Source organism: Staurois parvus, unplaced genomic scaffold (assembly GCF_062004578.1).
Source record: "Staurois parvus isolate SC_StPar_1 unplaced genomic scaffold, SC_StPar_1.0 ptg000544l, whole genome shotgun sequence".
Lineage (NCBI taxonomy): Eukaryota > Metazoa > Chordata > Amphibia > Anura > Ranidae > Staurois > Staurois parvus.
The window spans coordinates 5,332,226-5,357,403 of NW_028318340.1; the positions used below are offsets into that span (position 1 = coordinate 5,332,226).

Consider the following 25,178-nt stretch of genomic DNA (forward strand, 5'->3'; position numbering starts at 1 on the left):
CCTCAATTTACCCCAATTAACTCCTTATTTGCCTTCTCCCCTTAAACATTACTTTACTGCTGAGTTTGTTTATCTATAGTTGCAAGAAAAAGTATGTGAACCCCTTGGGATTACGTGGAGTTTTGCATGAATTGGGCATAAAATGTGCTCTGAACATCATCTAGGTCACAACAATAGAAGAACACAGTCTGCTGAACATAATACTACACAAACATTAGATGTTGCCATGGTTTAATTGCACATAACATGTAAACATTCACAGTGCAGGGAGGAAAAAGTATGTGAACCTTTGGACTTAATAACTGGTTGACCCTCCTTTGGCAGCAATAACCTCAACCAAACGTTTCCTGTAGTTGCAGATCAGACCTGCACAATGATCTGGAGTAATTTTGGACCACTCCTCTTCACAAAACTGTTTCAGTGTAGCAATATTCTTGGGATGTTTGGTGTGAATCGCTCTCTTAAGGTCATGCCACAGCATTTCAATCGGGATGAGGTCAGGACTCTGACTGGGCCACTCCAGAAGGAGTATTCTGTGTTGTTGCAGCCATTGTTTTGTTGAATTACTTGTATGCTTTGGGTCATTGTCCTGTTGCATCACCCATCCTCTGCGGAGCTTCAGTTGGCGGACAGATGGTCGTACGTTTTCCTGCAAAATGTCTTGATAAACTCTGGAATTCATTTTCCCATCAATGACAACAATCCGTCTAGGCCCTGAGGCAGCCCCAAACCATGATGCTCCCTCCGCCATGTTTTACAGTGGGGATGGGGTTTTGATGTTGGTGTGCTGTGCCTTTTTTTCTCCACACATAGTGTTGTGTGTTCTTCCCAAACAACTCAATCTTGGTTTCATCTGTCCACAGTATATTTTGCCAGTAGTGCTGTGGAACATCCAGGTGCTGTTTTGCAAACTTCAAACGTGCTGCAATATTCTTTTTGGACAGCAATGGCTTCCTCCGTGATGTCCTCCCATGTACTCCATTCTTGTTTAATGTTTTCCTTATTGTAGATGTGTCAACAAAAATGTTAGCATGTGCCAGAGATTTCTGTAGGTCTTTAGCTGACACTCTGGGATTCTTCTTTACCTCTTGCAGCATTCTGCGCTGTGCTCTTGCAGTCATTTTTACAGGACGACCATGCCTAGGGAGAGTAGCAACAGTGCTAAACTTTCTCCATTTGTAGACAGTCTGTCTTACCGTGGACACGTGAACATCAAGGCTTTTGGAGATACTTTTGTAACCCTTTCCAGCTTCATGCAAGTCAACAATTCTTGATCGTAGGTCTTCTGAGAGCTCTTTTCTGCGAGGCATGGTTCACATCAGACAGTGCTTCTTGAAACCAGTAAACCCAAAACAGGTGTGTGTTTTTTAAGGGCAGGACAGCTGTCAGCAACACATCCAATATCATCACACTGATTGGAGCCAGGAGTGAGCCAACTTTGACTCCAATTAGCTCTGGGAAAAGTCATTAAGCTAGGGCCTCACATACCTTTTCCTCCCTGCACTGTGAATGTTTACATGTTATGTGCAATTAAACCATGGCAACATCTAATGTTTGTGTAGTATTATGTTCAGCAGACTGTGTTCTTCTATTGTTGTGACTTAGATGACGTTCAGAGCACATTTTATGCCCAATTCATGCAAAACTCCACGTAATCCCAAGGGGTTCACATACTTTTTCTTGCAACTGTATCTTTCTAACCATTAATATTTAAACTTTTTTTTTGTTTTGTTTAATGATTTTCAGTGTTGCAAAAAAAAAAAAAAAGTCCTTTAACCACTTTAAGCACTTTAAGACCAGGCCTATATTGACACTTCTCTCCTACATGTAAAAATCAGTATTTTTTTTTTTACTTTAAAATTACTTTGAACCCCAAACATATTTTTTAAGCAAAGGCCCTAGAGAATAAAATGGTGCACGGTGGTTTTTCAAATGCGATTGTTTGGAAAAAAATACACTTTAATAAAAGTTCCTTTGTGCATTCGCCATGGTATTGATTACATCAACATGTCAGGTAACAATTACATTCAAGATGCCATGGCAATAAATACATATATATATATATATATATATATATACATATACACACACACACATTAAAAAAAACATATGTCTATAGCGCATATGCAAGATTTGAAGCTGATGTAATGAGTGGGCTGGATGTTAAAACGTGAAAAAAGAAGCTGGCCACTGATGATGTCTAGAAGTCAGAAAAGTGTCTTGAGATTTTGGAGAAGAGGTGCATTAGCATGTGGCCAAATAGAAACAAAGGTGCTAAGTAATTACAAAAGATATGTTTATTTTGCAATGGATTTAACAAGGATTATGTGAAGGGCAGGAGGAGAAGTTCTGATTATGGTGCACCACACTGATTCAACGATAAGGCCATTTATGTGAAAAGCTGCCTTTCATCTCCAGAAAAGGCTGGCAGGATGGAAAGTTAACCTCATCATGGTGTTACTTAAATCTACTGACAGGAAATCTTAATGTTTCCAAACATCTGGAAATCTACTTCAAGGGAACTTCACTTCGTTTTTACTTCTTGTATATGTATTATACAGGTTCTGCTATCGATATGACCATTGTAGGCAACACTTTTCAAGTACAGTACAAATGGGCAATTCATTCAAGATGTGAGGATAATGATAGATATGTGTTAGTGAAATGAACACCTCTGACAAGAGTCCCGATAGATGTATTTGAAAAGATCTACCTCTCTAAAAGCAGCACTTTGTATCGTCTATAAAGCACAGTGGAATTCCGCAGAACAGTGTTGATGACATGCTCTTCAGGATACCAGCTCGAGTGATGACATTCATGGGTAATAATCACATATACAATCCTTAATAGGCACTCTGAGGGAACATATCAATTTAAGGTAAGCCAGATTTCAGATAGTATCCTAAAAAACAAACCCTTACTTCAATTTTGTGTTAAGTATATTTAAGGTCATCAATGTACCACAAACTTAGATTACTGAGTTGTATGAATCTACAAAAGTCAGAAATTAGTTGAATTTAGTGCGACTTACAGAAGAAATAAGGTGTGCTATGATGTCACATTTCAGCTGTCAGTTAATGGGGTATCCCTCTATGTGGCATGCAAAGAGAAAAAAACATCTCCCATTTCATGATATTTCTGAATCAGAGATTGCGCAACAAATTCCATGTTGTAGATGTGAGATCATACAACCCATTCCTCTCATTGTTCTGTCTTCTAGTCACCATTAATCTGTAACCAATAGTCAGCAAACACATAGACATCCAGAGAATGGTTTAGGCAGAATGGGGACCTGGACAAGAGAGCAGCTTCAGCTACCCCATCCCTTCAATTGACATTGATAAGGATAGCAAGGAGCACAGAGAAGCTGAGTCATTTGCATTTTCTGTAGTGGCATGGCCCCATGAGACAACAACTGCCTACCAGTATATTCTCCCTTGTGAAGTGACAGGCAGGTGCACAGCTTTGACCCACTGCAATATCACGTAGTTTGCTGCAATAGCATGAAGGAAGCAGCTGGGCCCCTTGACATCTACCAGGTGCCTAGACCCCTGTGCTGGTTGCCTTCAGGATGAGCCTGCTCCATGGGCACCAAAGAAGTGCATCTGTACTGCAGTACTGTGTACCATCTCCAACGAAACATGGCTGAAAACTTAAAACAATCCTAGCACTCTTCTATCAACAACCTGGTGTCACAGTGTGAGACCCTACCACTATGTATTGTATATAGGCATAAATGTGACACCGGATTCTCAAAGCTGCAGCTTGAGAAGCTCTGGCAGGTTGATTTTGAGCGGAGGAAACTGCTTTTTCAGATTTCTCCAGATTAGTAGTTCTGGATTGGGGATGGGAGCTTGAACGTTAGAGTTTTGGACTTGACAAAAACTTCAAATCTGGTGTCCGGGCTTTGCTAGTTGTCTACAGCCTGTGTGAGTGCACAAGTGGTCAGGATCGTTATAAAGCAGATCTAAGCATAGGTCAGGGCAGTTGCTGCTGGAGACAGAGCCCTGTCAGGAGAGCTGGGAGTTCCTGTTGGAGACTGCAACCCATGTGAGGGGAATTCCTTGCCTAAGGACTGGGAAAGTCTGGCATGCTAGAAAAATCTGGGAAACGATGAGTGGGTCTGGGAGACTGAGGAAGCTGATGAGGCTAGTGAGTCGAGGGGGCTGGAAGGAGTCCAAAGGTCTCTGAAGGGAGCAAGCTGGAGGTGCTGTGAAAACCCTGTCAAGAGGCCACCATGGGGCCTGAACAGCAAGGTGCTGTCACCTGAATAGCCAGTGCTCTGGAACACCAAACAGAGCAGAAGCACTGCTGACCAGAAAGCCAGGTGGTTCGGCATTTATTTTAACATTGTCACTGAGTGAAGGTTAGACCCCTGCGTGGAAATCCTGGACGGACCTTTTAATTTTTCTTGTTCAAACATTTTATTGAATTTTCCAGGCTAGTAACAAGGGTATGACATTCAAGTACATGTACAAGAATAGAAGAGAACATGTTTCCCAGAGGCAAAAAGGAAAATGTCGTTCAAAAACATATAAAACAGGGAACCATAGAGAAACATTATGGAATATTGCAATACAAAGGGAGGTAAAATATGGTGCGATCTAAAAATATAGAGTATTGCTCCTCAGAACTACATGTGGGTTCCAAGGAAGGCGAAAGAAAGAAAAAGAAAGGAAAAGAAGAGGGGGCAGGTGGAAATGAAAAAGGGAAGGACAGAGAAAATCTAGAGGGGGAACAGGAGGGGGAGAAGGGGCGTTTGACTTCCAGAAAGGAAGAAGTAATCTCGAGGACCGGACCAACGTGTGGATCAGTACGTAGGATCACCTTAGGGCAGAACTAAGAGACGATAAGGGAGGAGCAGTGAATCATCAAAATTCAGCGGAAGAAAGCGTTCAACCCATGGGACCCATAATTAGAAACTTGGGGACAGAGTCCATAATGGTTGCTTCCATTTTGGCGTGAATCATTGTTTGTGTTACCTTGTTCCTAACTGCTAGGATACACAGGGATGGAGACTTTCACGATTTGGCCACTACTTGCTTAGTTGCTGTGGTGACTTGCAAGAGAAGTTTGAATTGGGATTTGGATATAGAGGGGGGTGAAGATTTAACAGGGCTATGGTCGGGTCTGGCGATAATGACTTTGCAAAAAGCAGTGATAGCATATGAAAAACTTTGTCCCAAAAAACTTGGGCAACTGGGCAAGACCTTCAAATATGGAAATATGTTCCTACCATTGCACAGCCCCCAAAACAATTAAAATAACTGGGGGTATATTTAGCAATCCTCGCCGAGACCAAGTACCATTGGGTCAGTACTTTATAATTAGTCTCTACAGCTACTATATTCTGTGAGGAGGACTTGGTTGCTAACCAGAAGAGTTCCCAATCTGTAGGTCTCAGTTAACGACCAAGGTCCTTTTCCCACTTAGTGACATAAGAGGGGATTGGTATCAATTCAGGAGTTGAAAGGAGGTCATAGAAGGCAGAGATAAGGCCACGTCTGTGTGGGTTCCTGTAACAAAAGCGTTTGAATAGGGTTATCAGGTGGGCCAAACGGGATTGAGCAGCAAGCGGGGCATAACAATGCTTCAACTGGAGATACCTAAATATTTCTGACGCTGCTATAGAGTGTAAGGACCTTTTAATTTTTTAACAAAAGTGGGCTACCAAGAACTTAAATATAGTTCCTGTCTGGCATGGACTCACTTAAAACATGCATCTACTACTAAACAAAACACCCCCATATCACACTGGGGTACCTGACAAGAATTAGACTGCAGTCCACCTTATGTTACAATCATAAAAAGTGTGGCAATGGGCAGATTGGTTTTGTAACTTGTAAAAGCCTAACTTACTACAGGGATAATATGATGTGTAGCTCCAGCATTAAAGGTTCTGCATTTAACAGTAATAAAATAGACAGAGAAACCCAGTAGATGTTCTTCACTGAGAGAAGGCATCAAGGACACACTGAAGGAAAAAATAGATCAATATAAACAAGCTTTTCATTTCATGCTTGCCCAGGCTAGGAGAGCTGACAATATACTCTGATTATGGGAGTTACCTTAGCGTAACACGGGAAGGTTATTACAGAAAGCATGGGAAATGGAGTGTTCTTAACATTGACAGCACTGCTAATAAGATTGCTGTGCTTCAAATATGCATTAACCATTGCCACAACACCAACTTGACAAGGCTTATTTATCTAGAATTTAAAATTTGCCTATAAAAGCGACTAGGACTTCTGTGTACATCCTGAAAGTACATTAGAGAGAACATAATAGTTTTAAAGGACTGATTTACTGCAATAAAGGTGCTGATCTTAAGGAAAATACATCTTGAATGACTTACTAAATACCTATATAAAGTTAATGTGCTCATTGAAGCATCTTTTCTTAAAGGATAAGTTCACCTTTTAACAAAAAATAATAAATGCACTTTTTTTGCAGGTAAAAAAAACAATTGCGCCAGCAATCAGCAGATCGCTGGTGCCATGAAGGTCTCCCTCTGACAAGTCGGTGTATCTGTATCCTGCACAGACAGTCACTTCCTGACAGGAATGCTCAATGAGCTACGGCACTGTGGGGGTGTGGGGGCCAGTCCGTAAGTAACATGTTACACATATGGGAGTAACAAGTTACGAAAGGTGAACTTATCCTTTAATACCAAAGTAAACCATAGATCCTGTATGTCTCTGCTACCTTTAGTTATTTGGTTAGATATTTGTGCGATTTGTTTTCTTATATATTTTATACGTATGACAAAAGCATGGATATAAAGGATACTAATAATCAGAAATAAATCACATGCTAATAAAAGTTTAGAAGCAATTAGTTTAAAACCACTTGGTGATAGAAGTATGGCTATTAAAAGTGGAACTAAACTTTCTCAATCAACATTGGCTATTTTTAGTCCTTATGCTGCTCTCATTAGTATATAGATAGGAAGGTCTACCATATTTACTTATTTTAAACTTTTTTTTTTAATAACATTTCTTCAGTTGCTTCCTGGTTTCTGGCTTATGCCAAAAAAATGTCATACATCCCAGGAGTCTTCATGGGTATTTTTTTTCTTTCATCTGGAGGAAGGGCATATGGATTCCAGGATGTAAATGCTACATTAATCATCTTCCCTTGCTTCAAGATGGCTGGGGCTAGAAATATGGTTGGGGGGGGGGGGGGATCAAAGTGATATCTCAACAAAATAAAACATGGAGACATGGATGTATGGATGGATTGGTGAGTTTGCCTTGAATACCAAAAATGAATTAAAGTGTATTTGGTTTGTGATACAGTTAAGTTCCAATTTAAGTCATCACATAGAATACCATGTGACATTTGTTAATGTTGCAGAAGAGAACTAGAAATGCAAACCAGTGTTCCTAGTACTTTGACTAAGTTGTCAGTTTGACAGTGGAGTCTCAGAGTTGTGGACTAGGCATCTAAGTTAACAGATGAGTGGGTAATCACCATGCTACTAGGTATATGTGTAGTGAAAATGAATGCAAGGCTGGCAGCTAAACACTGTTGTGTGTTCCCACACCTAAATAAAAATGTGAATAAAAGAATGCAGCATTGAGTCTATTTGCATTTTCAGTTTGGCAATGTTCCTTTACGGACATTTCCCTTTTTGGTATGTGGACATATATTAATCCTAATCCTATATTTATTCGTGCCCAATACTTTACTCTTGGGTTAGGAGATACAAAATATGTCTGTGAATTGGCCTCTAGTATCTTTATCTGAGTTTGGTCTTCAACAAAATGGTGTCGCTTGTTTTACAACTCTCATTAAGAATGAATGGCATATAAGCAGTATGATGACTTAGTGATGCCATCTCCTTGAAGAAGTCACGTGACCAATGATGAAATGAATCAGGGCAGGATCTATGATGTCATCACATCTACCAGGAAGTGATGGTCCTTAGCTTGGTACAGTGTTATGCTGTTTCCTTGGAGTCTTAAGGGGGCAATGTAAAATAACCCTGGCCATAGAGGACATCTGTCTATGAAGTGCTCTGGCCAGGTAAGGCAAGTGATAATTTTTATCTGCATAATAAAATTCTAGAATACCATATACCGTCCATAGGCCAAAATCCAGTCCACAGCTGAATTTCATAAGCCTCTCTAACCTACAAGGGCCTTATTAATGGCACAGTGTCATGTTACCATTGCTTAGTATCTTAGTGCTATATTTCTGTAGAGTTCACCAAGAAGTAACCTACCATTTTGTAAGGGATATAACAAGTCCCAGATAATATTTGCAAATGCATCTCTGCAGAGTGAGAGGTATGGAGCCAAGCCTAAGAGGACATTTTATAAAGGCAGTTTCTTGTGACTTAAAAATCTAAGAAGCAGTCTATTGGGGAAATCCAAGCAGTCTCTGGGAAAAATGGTAGTTTAGCAGGGTAGTCTACTAAGCAGTCTGTTGGAGTATGGCAGTGTACCATGGCATTGTTTTTGGAACCATGGCACTCTCAAATTTTGACAGCATCAGCATGCTAATCTTTTGGAGACAAGGCCTTATCTGGTACTACAGCAGAGTTCCGTAATATGAAATTTTTGTGATAATCTGGCTTGGGACTTTAGTATTGTGCATTAAAAATAAAAACAACATATGGTCTATGTGTTGATGCAGTAAAAAATATGTTTCTGTGTATATTTTGCACACAAAGACAGCTGTTCTGACATTTCTCATTGACAATTGAAAATAATAGACAAAGGATGCAGAATAAAACAGGGCCCCTAAGATTTGATGCATAAATCATGAACTCTTCAGACCTTGAGGAAGGGTTTTTTTTTTAATGCAACACTGAGTGCTTAAACTGCATGCTTTTAAGGCAAGCAAACATACAGAAAAGGAAAAAAGAATGCACATTATGTTGTAATTCTGTACAGAATGCAATGACAGCACACAGCTGGTGTAGTCAGCTATCATATTGGACCCCCTAAAGTCTTGGACCCAGGAGCAATACCATCCTCTGCACCACTTTTAGCTTTACCTTAAAGTGGAACTTCACTCCCTCAATCAACATTGACTATTTTTAATCCTTATGCTTCTAGCATTAGTAAATAGATGGGAAGGTATATCATATTTACTGGCTTAAATTATTTATTTTAATTTCTTCAGTTACTTCCTGGTTTCTGGCCTAGGCAAATGTCATAAATCCCAGAAGTCTTCAGGAAAAGAGAAAGGTTTTTCTCAGCTACGCACACCCTCCTGCATGCATGCCTGAGATAAGGGCAGATGGATTCCAGGAAGTAAATGCTACATGAATCATCTGCCCATACTCAAGATGGCCATGGCTAGAAATGCAAGGAGGGGTATTTTTCAAAGTGATTTATTAACAAAATAAAGCATGGAGACATGGATAGAGGGGGGAGTTTGCTTCAAATATTAAAAATAAATTAAATTGCGTTTTTGGCTTGTGGTGCTGAGATGCAGTGTAGTTCCACTTTAAGGTCTGGTATAAGATAGGTACAGTATTTCAGAGATCCTAATACAACAAGTTACAAACAGTAAAGAAAAAGGAAGACAAGAGAGGAATTAAGTTTGTAGACATGTAAATAAAGTGCAGTTGGCCTCCTTTTATCAGTGGGGTCCAACAATTAAGGTGAGCTGATACCCATAAGGTGGGGTGTAGGACACTCTGGTGTGCATGGTGTGGAAACTGAAGCTTTCTTGCATTGTCCGAAGATCAAGTTTATTACAATAGGAGATTGCACGAACATTGAATTGACTATGGGACTCACTTTATGGATTTTTTTTTTTTTCAATATAATTTTTTCTCTACCACTGTTGCGCTTCATGTTGACTTTGGAATGATTATATTTAATATCACTGTGACATTAACACTGGGGATTGATCATTGTATTATTTATTTAATCATTTACATGATTCAGTGCACATTCATTGCCTGTTTTTTTTGTATTGAGGTTTGATCCACTCATTTATCATATCGTAACAGATTTATATATTTATACATTTATCTAGATAGTGTTTATAATTTAATGTTTTGGGGTCTTTGCACAGATAGAGCTTCGCTATTTGTAATATTTTTTTTTGTTGCGCTGTGATGAGTGCACATTTTGTAGTGATAGCTGCTTTGTAATTATTTATCTTTTTTTAATATATTTTTGAATAGCGTGTGGGATTTTATCACATATTTTTATTTCAGAGATCTTGCCACCACCATTGCCCTCCACCAAACAAAACATTTATAGTATGGGGTTTATGTATTCTGCAAGTGAGAACTTTATTTTAAATTCCAAAATCCTACTCAACAGCCTTGGTAAAATGTACTTAATAGTTTAAGTAGAATATATCAAGATAAAAAAAAAACAGCTAATGTATCTAGTGCTACAAAAAAAACTGTTTAAAGGTAAATTACAGGGTACTATGTTTGGCTAGACACATGGCTGATGCATTGTGTACAGCAGACTGTATCAGCACGCTTTCAGGACTGCACCATCAATACTCATTTAGGTGTACACAAGAGGTAAAGCTAAGGAATTTGTTTTCAAGGTCATAAAGCAGTAAGCAGGCACATAGCTGCACTCTGGAAATCCTGACAGTTGCAGTCTTCCTCGAACCTTCCTACCACCAGACTAAACAGAACTGATTCATTTTGTCATCCTTGCTGAGTGTTTGTGCTAGACTGGGGCTAGCTTCTCTCTCCTGAAATGCACCATCACACTTACTTAAGCTGACGCCTTTAATCACTGCCACAGTGGAGATTGCCGAATTCGCTTTCATGCATTAATATTTCAGAACAGTTTGTTCACAAACTAAGTGATATCTGACAAGTTAGTAAAGAAACACGCTGAGTATAATGTCTTATGCAGGTTTATGAGACAATAATGCAGCCATTACTTTAAAGTGTATTTGTCATTTTCTCACAGCAGAGAAAGCCATTTTGTGGAATGAGCCATTATTTTACCCTGCCTCATTGCTAGAAAAATCTATAGGACCAGCATATTTTCCACTATATGTATTTTGTGGTGTCACCTTTTCAAAAAATTTTTACATTTAAAGTCTGCAAGGGCTACTACCTCCTTGGTTCTGGCAGGAGTCAGTAAGAGTAATTTTACTTACCTTGTCTTCTGCTCCACCAGCATCGTGTGCAGGATTATGGGCCTTCTGCACCAGTCTTAAAGACATAAGAGCAGAGCCGGGACAAGGGGTGGGCAGGATGGGCAGCTGCCCTGGGCGCAATGGTTTATTGTAGGGATGGGGCGCCTTCATACTTTTACAAGGCCGACAAGAGTAATGACAGCGGCAGTGATGTTGACAAACAAGTGAATGCTGGGCATAGGATCCCTTAAGCTTGCACATTGTGAATGGGGGAGGAAGGGCACAGTTTGGCATCTTTGCTCTGAGTGCTGGATTACCTTGTCCTGGCACTGCATCAGAGGACCTTAGGGAGGCAGCAGGGACTGGTCTTGCAATGTGGACAAGCCTGCTGGAGTGACGGATCGGGTACGTAAAACTGCTATACCTGGTCCCCTAGGCATAAACAAGCAGTCACCCTTGGAGTACTGATGCAGCCCCACTGCAAGGCAGGACTTATTCATTTTTCAGAGTTCAGCTTTAAAGTACAACCCCAGCCAAAGAATTTTACTGCTGCTTTTGTGCTTGTTAAAATTTTTACCACTTAATGCCCAAATGCTATGAAAGGCAATCAAAGAGAGAAATTTTACAGACAGAAATGCAAAATCTGACAGGTTTTAACATTTTCACACACTATCCAAACCAAAGATAATTATTTTTTGGTTAGGTTCAGTCATTTTCAACCATCAGTCAATGAGCTAATGTTGGTCTTTATATAAACTGTACATTGCCAACGGATGACACATGTATTATCAGCATCCACACAGGGAATACATTTATTAAAAAAGGCAATATTCTGCTTAATTGCTTAATTCTACAACTACACTGATCAAAAAAAATTAAAGGAACACTTTGAAAACACATCAGATCTCAACGGGGAAAAATATCATGCTAGATATCTATACTGATATGGACTAGGTAATGTGTTAGGAACGCAAGGATGCCCCATTGTTTGATGGAAATGAAAATTATCAACCTACAGAGGACTGAATTAAAATACACCTCGAAAATCAAAGTGAAACAAAGATGCAGCAGGCTAGTCCATTTTGCTGAAATTTCATTGCAGCAACTCAAAATGGTACTCAGTAGTTTGTATGACTCCCAAGTGCTTGTATGACTTTGGGGCATGCTCCTCATGAGATGACGGATGGTGTCCTGGGATATTTCCTCCCAGATCTGGACCAGGGCATCATTTAGCTCCTGGACAGTCTCAGGTGCAACCTGGTGGCATCATATAGACCAAAACATGATATCCCAGAGGTGTTCTACTGGATTTAGGTCAGGCGAGCGTGAGGGCCATTCACTGGTATCAATTCCTTCATCTTTCAGGAACTTGCCGCATACTCTCGCCGGGCATTGTCATGCACCAGGAGGAACCCAGGACCCACTGCACCAGCGTAGGGTCTGAGAATGGGTCCAAAGGATTTCATCCAGATACCTAATGGCAGTCAGGGTGCCATTGTCTAGCCTGTAGAGGTCTGTGCATCCCTCCATAGATATGCCTCCCCAGACCATCACTGACCCAACACCAAAACGGTCATGCTGAATGAGGTTACAGGCAGCATAACATTCTCCACAGCTTCTCCAGACCCTTTCATGTCTGTCACATGTTCTCAAGATGAACCTGCTCTCATCTGTGAAAAGCACAGGGCACCAGTGGCAAACCTGCCAATTCTGGTGTTCAATGGCAAATGCCAATCGAACTCTATGGTGCCGTGCAGTAAGCACAGGGCCCACTAGAGGACTTCGAACCCTCAGGCCACCCTCATGAAGTTTGTATCTGATTGTTTGGTCAGAGACATTCACACCAGTGGTCTGCTAGAGGTCATTTTGTAGGGCTCTGGCAGTGCTCATCCTGTTCCTCCTTGCAGATACCGGTCCTGCTGATGGGTTAAGGACCTTCTACGGCCCTGTCCAGCTCTAATAGAGTAACTGCTTGTCTCCTGGAATCTCCTCTTTGCTATTGAGACACAGCAAACCTTCTGGCAATGGCACGTATTGATGTGCCATTCTGGAGGAGTTGGACTGCCTGTGCAACCTCTGTAGGGTCCAGGTATCGCCTCATGCTGCCAGTAGTGACACTGATCCTAGCCAAATGAAAAACTAGTGAACAAGTCAGAAATGATGGGTAGAGAAAAAAATGTCAGTGGCCTTCACCTGTAAAACCATTGCTGTTTTGGGGGTAGTCTCATTGTTGCCCATCTAGTGCACCTGTTATTAATTTCATTAACACCAAAGCAGCTGAAAATGATTAACAATACCCTCTGCTAATTAACTGACCAGATCAATATCCCAGGAGTTTAATTGACTTGATGCTATACTCTGATTAAAAATGTGTTCCCTTAATTTTTTTGAGCAGTGTATATTTTGCACACTTTACCTTGTCTTCAAGGTGTTTAGTGATTTTTGTTTATGAGGACCCTGTACCCCCCTTTTGTCTATGGATAACAGCCCAATGTTGGCAAGAGATGCATATGATTTGAGCATTGTCTATCAATCAAGTTATAAATAGGTAAATTAATGAGTACTTGCAAGTGTAGATATCATATGCAGAGATTTCCCAAAGTGGGGGTAAATGTAAGCACTTGCTTAAGAAAAAGGAAAGGCCACTACACTACATGTGTGATTTATCAATTTGTTGGGCGAGTGTAGGAAAAAAAAAACACAAGTAGTCCCGTTAGCACTTGAATTACATAGCATGGGTCAATCTTAATCACTTGTTTCTTAAATGGATATGTTGCTTGCAAAAATGTTATTTAAATGGATTGTACCTACAAAAAAGCAAATAAATACTTACCTCTCCTGCCACCCGCAGAGGTGAACACTGCTCTGATGCTTAGTAATCCCAGGTTGAAATTTCATCTGAGAATCACACCTCTGGGAGTGTTGATCTCCTGGGTCACCAGTGGTGCTCAGTTCTTTCTTCTGACTTCCATCCTTGACTGGATACATTAGGGATGTGGAGATCAGCAGGAAGATCCACTGAGTGCGGGGGAGAGGTTAAAGGAGATCAACAGTTCTGGAAGTGTTGGTCCTGCAGAGGCTTTAGCCAGGGGTTGCTCAGCATCGGAGCATTGTCCAGTGGTGTGTACAGCAGGAAAAGCATTTCCTTTGCTTCTTAGGTACAGACCTTAAAAAGGAATTTCATGAAGCTACAAATTGGATTAAGTATGGCAATGTTTCTCATAGGCGATTATACTTAGGGCAAAACTGAGCATAGGGTAATAAAAAAATAAAAATTAATAAGCAAAGGTTATTGATGAATGACAATAAGAATATAAATCCTGAAATAGAGGCAACTGAAATTACAACCAATCTCAAGTTTCATATATAAGTTGCCCTTGGTCCCACCACCTCCTTTGTGGTCTATTATTATGATGGGTGGGACTTGAGATGCAGGAATGGACAGAGCAAATCTCAAAAAAATTCATAGGAAAAGTTGAAAAGTACCGTATTTGCTGGCATATAAGGCGACTGGGTATATAAAATGACTTCCTAATTTTCCAGTTAAAACATAGGTTTTGGGCTATACGTGCCATATAGGACTACCCTCCTTCTGAGGCAACCCCATTTAAAAACATCATATTTGAATAAACATCAGATTTGATTAAATATACACCCACTGTCAGCCCCCTGGATGTTCGGTAATACTGTATGTATGGTAGCTTCGGCTACACAGTATATAGTATACAGCACTGAGTCAAGCTGGCCCAAAACGATTGTCCCTAATCTGTCAGCCCACTGGATGTGCGGTAATCCTGTATGTACGGTAGCCTCAGCTACACAGTATACAGTATGTATACAGTATACAGCACTGAGCCAAGCTGGCCCAAAACGATTGTCCCTAATCTGTCAGCCCTCTGGATGTACGGTAATACAGTATGTATCGTAGCTTCGGCTCATACTGAGTCAGAGAGGCGGGCTGATGATGATACAACCTCAGCCAATCCGAGCAGGCTCTGTATTCATTAATAGAATACATCGCTCGCCATGATTGCTTCAGCGCGTTATACTGTATGTAGCCGAAGCTACCGTACATACAGTATTACTGCACATTCAGCGGGCTGACAAGATTAGGGACGTTCGTTTTGAGCCAGCTTGGCCCAAACAAACGAAAGGTTCGCATTGCATACCCCGTGTATAAGACGACCCCCCATTTTTGGGGTATGTTTTTAAGTATAAAAAGTTGTCTTATACGCCAGAAAATACGGTATACACTATTTCAGCTACGTATATCTCTGCATCTACTAATGATTTTGGATCTTTTTTCCTTAATACCCTCTGATCCAACTACACACACAATGACAGATCTGCTTTAAAGCTGTACTCCAAGATAACATAAAAGACACCTGATGTATTTCTTTTAAATGCATCTAGAAAAAGTACTTGACTGGATTATCTAGACTGGGATAGGCAGGAGTGGGAGCTGCATGGGAATGGCTAAAATGTTGAGAGAGACAGAGAGCAGAATGATAACCTGATCAGTCTGCTGTTGCACTGTCACTACCCTGACAGAAGGCTGGAGATTCAGAGAAAACACCATTGTATTCCTAAACTGCAAGTAGTGCCATCCACCAGGCTGTGCTGTGAGACAGGGCAGTGTAAATCTCTAGATGGACATATTGGAAATACAAATCCTTTGGAAGGTAAAACAAGTTCTTCAGATGTTTATTACCCGAGTATTTAGTAGTGTGCCTGGAGTTCAGTTTTAAGTACAGAAAATATGCCCCTGATGGGCTACAGATAGGGCTGTTCAAAGAAGCAAGATTATTCCTCAAGTAAACTTCAGGAACACAATAAAAGAATGGGATACAGATGTCATCATGCATTTTCCTAATATCCAATACCAATTTAAAGTAAACCTTACTGAGGAAGCATTTGGATAGCTGTTGTTCACCCAAAAATACTAGTTTCCTAGCTGTTATGCTGATACAGTGGATACAATACTGAAGCACTAATCTGCACAGTAAGCAGATCAGGAATTCTGACTTTCTGGGTTTCCATGCTTGCTCCGGTTTCAAAGTGTCAAAGCAACAGACAGCTAGGCAACAAGCATTTTCCGGAGAAGGTCAGCAATGGCAGTCCCTGTATTTCTCTCAGTACATGTTTCCTTTAAGAATACAAGCTGATAATGTAGAGAAATGAACTTTAAACTGCAAAATCTGCTATTGAAAAAAGAAATAAATGAGAATTAATTACGGTACCAAGAAAAAGAAACCCTCCCTGCCTCTAGCTCTTTTATTAATCACATTCCAACACCAGACGCTGAAAGTACATCAAACTGTACCAAATCCTTTTCACATGACAAGCTCATAAATTAGTCAACTCATTAGAATCACCAAGAGGAATAGAAATAGCATCAGTGTAAAAGGCACATTTAAACAGGGACAGGTCAACTGAAACTCTCATATGCCGATATCCATGTGTCCAAACTTCAAAAAGACAAACACGTCTGCACATCTGCTTTCTGAAAAGTGAAACGTTTTTTTTTCTTCTGCCGTGATAAAAAGAAGAAAATTGCGTGTTTCCCAACTTTCAAAAGTAAATCCAAAAGTTATGGAAAAAATAACCCTGACCACACAAACTCAATTTAATATAGTGACTGAGAACTGAATAACGTACTAACCATATTCAATGGCCGATTTTAAGCGGGCGTCTGAATGAGTTGAGCCAAATGCGTTGCGTACAAAACGTCTTCTTCGCCTTAGGTCATCCTCCCAATAGTCCAGCCGCCAGAAATCATGGAGTTGACTAAAATGGAAGAAGGATTTAGTTAGATGATGCTTTTTATGGCTGACATTTATCGCTTTGGTTTCACAAGTCTCAGTAGAACAGTATAAACAAGAAGAATGCAGTCCTATAGTAATACATGGTTGCCGCTTTTTTGTTTTGTAGGGACATGTTGAATCACCATTGTGTACAGCAAGTGGGAAGCATAGTACCCATAACACACCACAGTGCAAAACAGATCAGCTTATCAATTTTCAGATGTAAAATAGCTGAAGTGTGTTTTTATTAACCTATTACACAGTTTAATAAACCTATTCACGTACAAAAACATGGAGCACAGTGGCTAAGTGGTTAGCACTTCCACCTAGGAGCACTAGGGTCATCAGTTCCATTTCCAAGCATGGCACTACCTGCCTGGAGTTTGCATGTTCTCCCTGTGGCTGCTTGGATTTCCTCCCACACTCCAAAGACATGCTGGTAGGTTAACTGGCTCCTGTCTAAATTGGCCCTAGTATGTGTATGTATGAATGTGAGTTAGGAACCTTAGATTGTACGCTCCTTGAGGGTTAGGGACTGATGTGAATGTGACATATTTGTAAAACGCTGAGTAAATTAACAGCACTATATAAGTACCTGTAATAATAATAATGCTTGAAGACACTCCTATAATGCACACTAAAGAATTGTAAAGAAAGTACCTGAGCTGTCATTGCAGTATTGATGAAACTGCTAGTTTGCTGGTTGTCTTTGCTAATTCTCCTGTATTCAATACCTCAAGTCAACAATGCAGAACAAATAATTTGAAATGCAAGTCACAGTTTCTGGTCAGAACAATTACTCCAGGTCTGTGACTAAATAAACCGAAGCAAAATGAATAGCATAGGTAGAATAGATAAGTATAATTTACATAAAGGACCCACCAGAGCCAGCCAAAATGCAGTTTTCTTGTGAAGAGCTTTCTTCAAAAAAGAAAAAAACACACTGAATATGAGCCCTGTCTTGGGTCCTGTAAAGCTGGCCATAGATGGATCAAAATTTGGCCGGTTCAACAGGGATCAGCAAAATTTCGACCCATCTATGGCGTTCCAGCTCAAGAGAAGTCGATCTATTGATCAACATCTCTTCAAAGAGACTGCTGGAACATTTGTATCCAATCAGCGCCTGCAACAATGATCAGTGTATTCTGAGAGTGAAGGAGTCCCCATTGTCAGCACACAATAACACAGCCCACCGGCTGACCAAAAAAAAAGAGATTCATGTATGGCCCTGCTTAAGATTAGTGGAAGGATAGTTTTTCTGCACAAGAAGGAATGATGCACAGAATATGAACCACTGCTTAATTACCAGTTTACTATTTCCCCCAAGCAAGGTATCCATGGTGGAAGTGCAGACTGCATTCCTAAAGTATATTTGGAACCTGCATTAAGTATCTCAACTTGTTATCTCTTTATAGTCCTTAACTGACTTCTGTTATGATTTTCTACTTTCTCTCTTAGTTAAAAATGTGCTATCTGTCCTCACACTGCAGTGCTCTGCACAGGCATAGCTGAGTAATAGCCACACCCCTCATCCATAGTGTCCTCACACAGACTTGTATTACATAGAAGAGAAGGGGTGTGTCTGACCAGTCAATAGATTGCTGAGAGCACTTGGTCAACCCTTAGCACAACTGCACTGCAGGAAGAAAGGAGCAAACATTATGAAATCAATGGCTATGAATACAAGTCTATCAAACTGACTAGCAGCTGATGTCATTGCCTTTCAGGTGATGCAAGTACGGTTTCTCTAATGCTTGGCTTCACTTCTACATAGTTTTTAGTTGCTGGCAAGCAAGAGAAACTGATAATAATCCTTTGATACCAGAAGTATGTATGGTTACCCTATAACAGGAAAACCTCAGCATACATTTAATAAACTCTTACAAATCAAAGCAGTATTGCCCAGATTCTAAGGTTCCATGCTAGTCCAGGGCAGTGCAACACATGGCCATCACTGTCCTTTGGAACAGTATGGAGCACCAGTGTCATGTATGTTAAGTAGGCAGCCAGATTCTAAGGTGCCATGCTAGTCTCAGGGCAGTGCGACACATGGCCATCACTGTCCTTTGGAACAGTATGGAGCACCAGTGTCATGTATGTTAAGTAGGCAGCCAGATTCTAAGGTGCTATGCTAGTCTCAGGGCAGTGCGACACAAGGCCATCACTGTCCTTTGGAACAGTATGGAGCACCAGTGTCATGTATGTTAAGTAGGCAGCCAGATTCTAAGGTGCCATGCTAGTCTCAGGGCAGTGCGACACATGGCCATCACTGTCCTTTGGAACAGTATGGAGCACCAGTGTCATGTATGTTAAGTAGGCAGCCAGATTTTAAGGTGCCATGCTAGTCTCAGGGCAGTGCGACACATGGCCATCACTGTCCTTTGGAACAGTATGGAGCACCAGTGTCATGTATGTTAAGTAGGCAGCCAGATTCTAAGGTGCTATGCTAGTCTCAGGGCAGTGCGACACATGGCCATCACTGTCCTTTGGAACAGTATGTAGCACCAGTGTCATGTATGTTAAGTAGGCAGTTTAGATGCAGACAGCATGTAGTGGATCAGAGTTCTTCTTTTATATATCCAAACCAATAAGCAAAATAAAGACACTTCAGTTTATGATTCGGGGCCCTGTATTTACTTGTTAAACATCTTGAGGTAGCCAGCTTTAAATGACTTCTCGTACTGCTAAAAAGCATTAATCATGAGGAGCCCATTTACTAATGCTGCATCAAATTACAAGTATTAATGACACACAGCTTGCTTTCTTTTACAGTGGTTTTAACAGGGCTTGTAAATCAAAGAACAACCTTCCAATAAACAGTTTGCCTTTTAATGACTATGGGGTCCCTCGGCAGCCTGGAATTTATAAGCATAAAATATGACACACATGAATATGGTGGAACCATGATTAAAATAACATGCTGAAATATTCATTGGAATGATTCCCTACTGCCCCCAGCGAGCTAGGAAAACTGCAATTTTATTCATTATTAATAACATGGAATTAGAAGTGCAAAAATATTCTAGCGGGTGGTAATTGTTCCAAAGAATTATTAACCAGTCACTAACATTGTTGTAGTACAATTTAAATGCTTCTAAAGACAACAAAGCACTATGGGAAAATAGGTGCAAGCAGGTTAAACACATTCTGTTTAGGCTAGAGAATGTTATGTTGTGAGAAGTCAGAAAATCAGGCCTAGCTCTGTTCACAGGTATTAAAATTAAAACAAAATGCTGCTAGTTTTACTTTAAAGCAAATGTGTTTTTTGTTTGGGAAAGTCCATTCCTTAACCAAATGTTTAAAGCAAACTTTTTTTTTTTTGGCTAAAAAGTTACTAAAAGGTAATTTTTTTAAAATTAAAAGAATAAATGTGTTATACTCGCTTACTCTGTGCAGTGGTTTTGCACAGCCGCCCCGAACCTCCTCTTCTCCAGCCCCCCACTGATGATCTTGGCTCCTCCTCTTTGTGTGCCCCAATAGCGAAAATTTGGAAACCAAATACTTTTTTTCTTCGTTTTGGCTATAAAATTTTGCAAATAATCTTTCTACACAAAGTTAGGCCAAAATGTATTCTACTACATTGCTTTGGTGAAAATAAACCAAATCAGTGTTTATTATTTAGTTAGTAAGAAAGTTACAGCATCCACAAACTATAGTGTAAGTCTAAAAATCGATAAATCCTGATGTAAGGACAGCCAATCTCATTTCTTGAGGCCCAAAAATGCCAGGACAGTACAAATACCTCCCCCCCCCCAAATGAACACTTTTCGGAAAGTAGACAGTCTAAAGTATTTAGTAAGAGGCATGGCAAGTTTTTTGAAGTTGTAATTTTTTTGTCATAACATCACCATTGCAGTACAGCACCATCATATAACTGGTGTGGCAGTGATCAGGGACATTGACTGGCGACAGTATGTTTAAAAAAAAAAAATTTTTAAACTTTTTTTTTTTAATTGCTTTTTTTTAAATTCTTTTTTCTATTCCTGTGACCAGAGCAATACAATGTTACCATTAGGGGCTGTAACTAACGATTATTTTCCCAATCAATCAATTGTCCGATTATTGTTTTAATCAACTAATTGGATAAAAACCTCAAAAAAAAAAAAGTTTGGTGCATAATTTAGTTAATATATAAAGTTTTAAAAAATAAAATATATATATATATATATATATATATATATATATATATATACACACAGTGGTAAATATAAAATATAATACCCAGCTATATGTTTGGGGAACAAAATATCTAATCCACACCGAGAATGACAGAAGAGATGTATATACTATTAGAGGTTGAATCTGGAACATATCATCAGACTCAGAAATCAAAACTTTTATGTAAAGAACAAAAAATGTAAAATACCTTAAACACTGTTTTGCAGAATTTCAGACAGGGCTGTAATATAATATTATTCACTCAAGTTCTGGACGGTTTTACTCCCTTCATGACCTGGACATTTTTTGCTATTTGGCACTGCACTACTTTAACTGGCAATTGTGCGGTCATGCAACGATGTACCCAGATGAAATTTATATATATATTTTTAAAACAAATAGAACTTTCTTTTGGAGTGATTTGATCACCACTGGGTTTTTTAATTCCTACTATAAAAAACATCCAATAAAAAAAATAAATAAATCACATCTTCATAAACTTAGGCCAAAATGTATTCTGCTACATGTCTTCGATAAAAGAAAATCCCAATAAGTGTATATTAATTGGTTTGTGTGAAAGTTATACCATTTACAAACTATGGCGTATATATTGGAATTTTTATTTATTTATCTTACAAGTACTGGTGGGGATCAGCGACTTATAGTGGGACTGTGATAATGAGGCGGAAAATCGGACACTGACATCTCCAGTGACACTAATACAGTAATCAGTGATAATACTAAACACTGTTCTAATGACACTGGCTGGCAAGGGATTAACATCTAGGGGCAATCAAGGAGTTAACTGTGTGCCTAACAATGTGTAATATGTGCTGCTTTTACTAAAATATGTGACTGGTTTTTCTCCCTGCTTTGCATACTTACCTGCTCTGGGCAATGATATTGTAGAATACAGTGCCCCTATAGCAAGAAAAAAAAACTTTTGTCTTTAGAATCACTATAAATCACCTCCCACTCCTGCCCAGGACGTCATTGCTCCTCACATAAGTTCAGTGGCACTTACTGACATGTATGGATTGTGTACTGAGCTGTATGTGTACTGCACTTTATTTTCTGATATATAAACAAATAATGCATTCTGTATGCAGGCCAACTAATTGTTTGACCAACTAATCAATTATTTCATCCCTAGTTACCATAGTAACATTGTACTACTCTGGGCAAGTGATCAGGATTTGATTTTTATTTTTACACACAATTGCTTACAACAACGAATTTCATTGGTATAAGCAAGCATTTTTACTGAATGAAACAAATTCATTGAGTAGTTTTTGTTGTGATCTACTGTGATTGGCCACAGCTGACCAAATGCTACAGATTGGCCCAATCTGTATATGTGACCAATCACAGCTAGCTGCACAGTTGTATGCAATGAACAGCATGAAAGGAAGCCAATCATTGTTTACAAATGTCATGTGATCTGCTGTGATTGGTCACAGTGATCACATGACACTGGCAGAAGGTTGATGTAGTGATCGGTCACTGGCTGTGCCCGGTAGACACAGCCTGTGACAGACTGCGCCGAACCAAGGCTTGTGGGGCACACACAAGGTGCAATCCTGGGAGGATGTCATATGATGTCCTTCTAGGATAATAGAGATCCCGCTCGGCCGTCAGCCAACATCAGGCTGGGCGGGAAGGAGTTAAGGTGGTGGCACTCAGTGTTTTAGTTACACTACCAGGATCTGCTGGATGGTGGAAAATCTTTTCTATCTGAATATATATGGCATTTGATTTGAAAGACTTCATGTTTGCCACATTGAACACCATTTACTTATTTGTTTTCTTGTGTGTTTTTGTTATAATCACTGGCGCTGCATCATTTATCACAGTGCAGATTCATTACAATACGTTCATTCTTCTAAGACAGTGTTTATCAACCTTTTTTCAGTCAAGGCACCCTTTAAAATTACAGACAGTCCCGAGGCACCCTTTAAAATTATGGACAGTCCCGAGGCACCCTTTAAAATTCTGGACAGCCTTGAGGCACCCTTTAAAATTATGGACAGTCCCGAGGCACCCCATTCTAAAATATGAAAAACTATTCAGTTTTATATAACGCAGCAACATCCACACACATAGGACACCCAACATTGGAGGTGATTTATTCTTCCAAAGCAAATACACTTTTGCACACTGGTGCTGAGTGTTACTCTTCCCCCTCAGTTTTCTCCATCACTGAGCTAGTATGACCCCATTGCTGATGAAGAGGAGCAGGGGAGGGTCAAACAAGGATGCGGTGCAGGTAGCTGACATCCTCCTTATCAAATGATGATGTCATCACTTGTTAGGACTCAGGCGGCTCTAAGGTCATAATGGTGCACAATGAAAACCTGTGACTTTGTGTAACTAAAAGGCAGGCTTGTTCCACCCGCTGACTTGTATACAACTTTTGGGCAATTTTTTTAAATTTTGCCAAGGCACCCCTTAAGGAACCTCAAGGCACCCCAGGGTGCCTGGGCACACTGGTTGAGAAAGGCTGTTCTAAGAGATAGACACTGTGAAACTGAATGGTCTGGATGGATTATGTAGTTATACTGTACAAGGCTGTTATATGTATGAGATATGCACTGTCCACCATACGTTAAAAGCTTGGCACAGGATGAAGCATGAAGAAAGATTTGGTCATCCTTGCTAAGGCGAAATCTATTACAAACTGTACTGCAAATGAGTTGTATTGGATACTTTGATCTGTATTTCTATAGGTAGGTCCAAATCTTGTTTTACCATCTCATTTACTGTATTACAGAAAACCCCAGAAATAAGATGCAACCCACTTTCACTGTAATACAAAATAGAAAGGACAACTGCTACAACAATGGCATAAGAAAAGTAAGTGAACTCTCTAGATCTACAAACAGTATATTTACTAGAGCTCTGTATTCATTTATAAATCAATAAGTATTGATTTTAATTTGTGGAGTACTCTCCATAGACAAGCTCATTAAGAGGGCATAGTTCAAATAGTTGCACTGGAATGGTTATTAAACTTTTATGGTGGCTTTTATCCTGAAGTGTAGTTATCTTTATTTCCTTTTCATTTTTGAGTCTGAAATGGAGAACAATACAATCTGACTGTACAAGCTCATTTACAGTAGATTTACCAAAACAATGCAATACAAGGGCTAGACAAACAATCTGTTCAATGTGTATCAAATCAGGCCCTTGTAAAACATAGCTGATTGATAGATCTAAAGGAGATTGTATAGGCAGACTGAACAGTATGTGGTCAGCGAAAAGTGGAACTAAACCCATAGCTTTAACTAGTGGTGCACTGCAATGAAAATTCTGGACTGAAAACGTAAATCGAAACCGAAATGGACAGTTTTAAAAATATATATATTTGTTATATATATATAAAATTGTATTATATTTGAATTTTTAATTAGAATCATGAATTTAAATGAATATGAATTTAAAAAAATACAATTCAGTAATGAAAACAAATCTTTATTGAAATTAATACAAAAACATTGGACAGAAAATAAAATTCAATATATAAAATTAAAAAACTTAAATGGAGGTGTTTTTGCATTGAAGTCAATAGGGGACGTTTTTGCATTGAAGTCAATGGGATGAGATTTTGCACTGAAGTCAACAGGACGCGAGTTTGTGCTGAAGGCAACGGGACGCGATTTTGCATTTAAGTCAACGGGACACGATTTTGCACTGAAGTCAATGGGACGCGCTTTTGCACTGAAGTCAATGGGACGCGCTTTTGCACTGAAGTCAATGGGACGGGATTTTGCACTAAAGATAATGGGACGGGATTTTGCACTAAAGATAATGGGATAGAATCTTGCATTGAAGACAATGGAAAACAATTTTGCATTGAAGTCAGCTTTCTGTGGCCAATATATTGGTGCATCACTAGCTTTAACTGTCACAGTTGCTTGTACTTTTAACGGAACTGTTAAGCCATTAAATGGCTGGTGTCATAGCTGATCACATATGCAGCATTATAGCAAGTGCAGATCAAACAGAGGCTAAGATGGCAGCATCCTTTGCTGTAAAGGATAGGAGGGTTTAGTTCCACTTTAAGGCAGTAGTGCCCCAACTGTCTGCAATAAACAAGGTTCTTCCTTTTTTTCAAACTGGAACTCTGAGATGACAGTTGTA

At 39.6% G+C, this 25,178-nt stretch overlaps 1 protein-coding gene across 6 annotated transcripts in view; it reads right to left on the reverse strand.

Moving 5' to 3' along the window:
• NBEA (neurobeachin) overlaps positions 1-25,178 on the reverse strand; it is an 881,324-nt gene that overhangs the window by 255,513 nt on the left and 600,633 nt on the right. For all 6 annotated transcript variants that reach the window (XM_089690860.1, XM_089690861.1, XM_089690859.1 and 3 more), the window contains one exon: positions 16,739-16,863. In XM_089690860.1, coding sequence (XP_089546986.1) covers positions 16,739-16,863 — 125 coding nt within the window. The remainder of the gene's footprint in view (positions 1-16,738; positions 16,864-25,178) is intronic.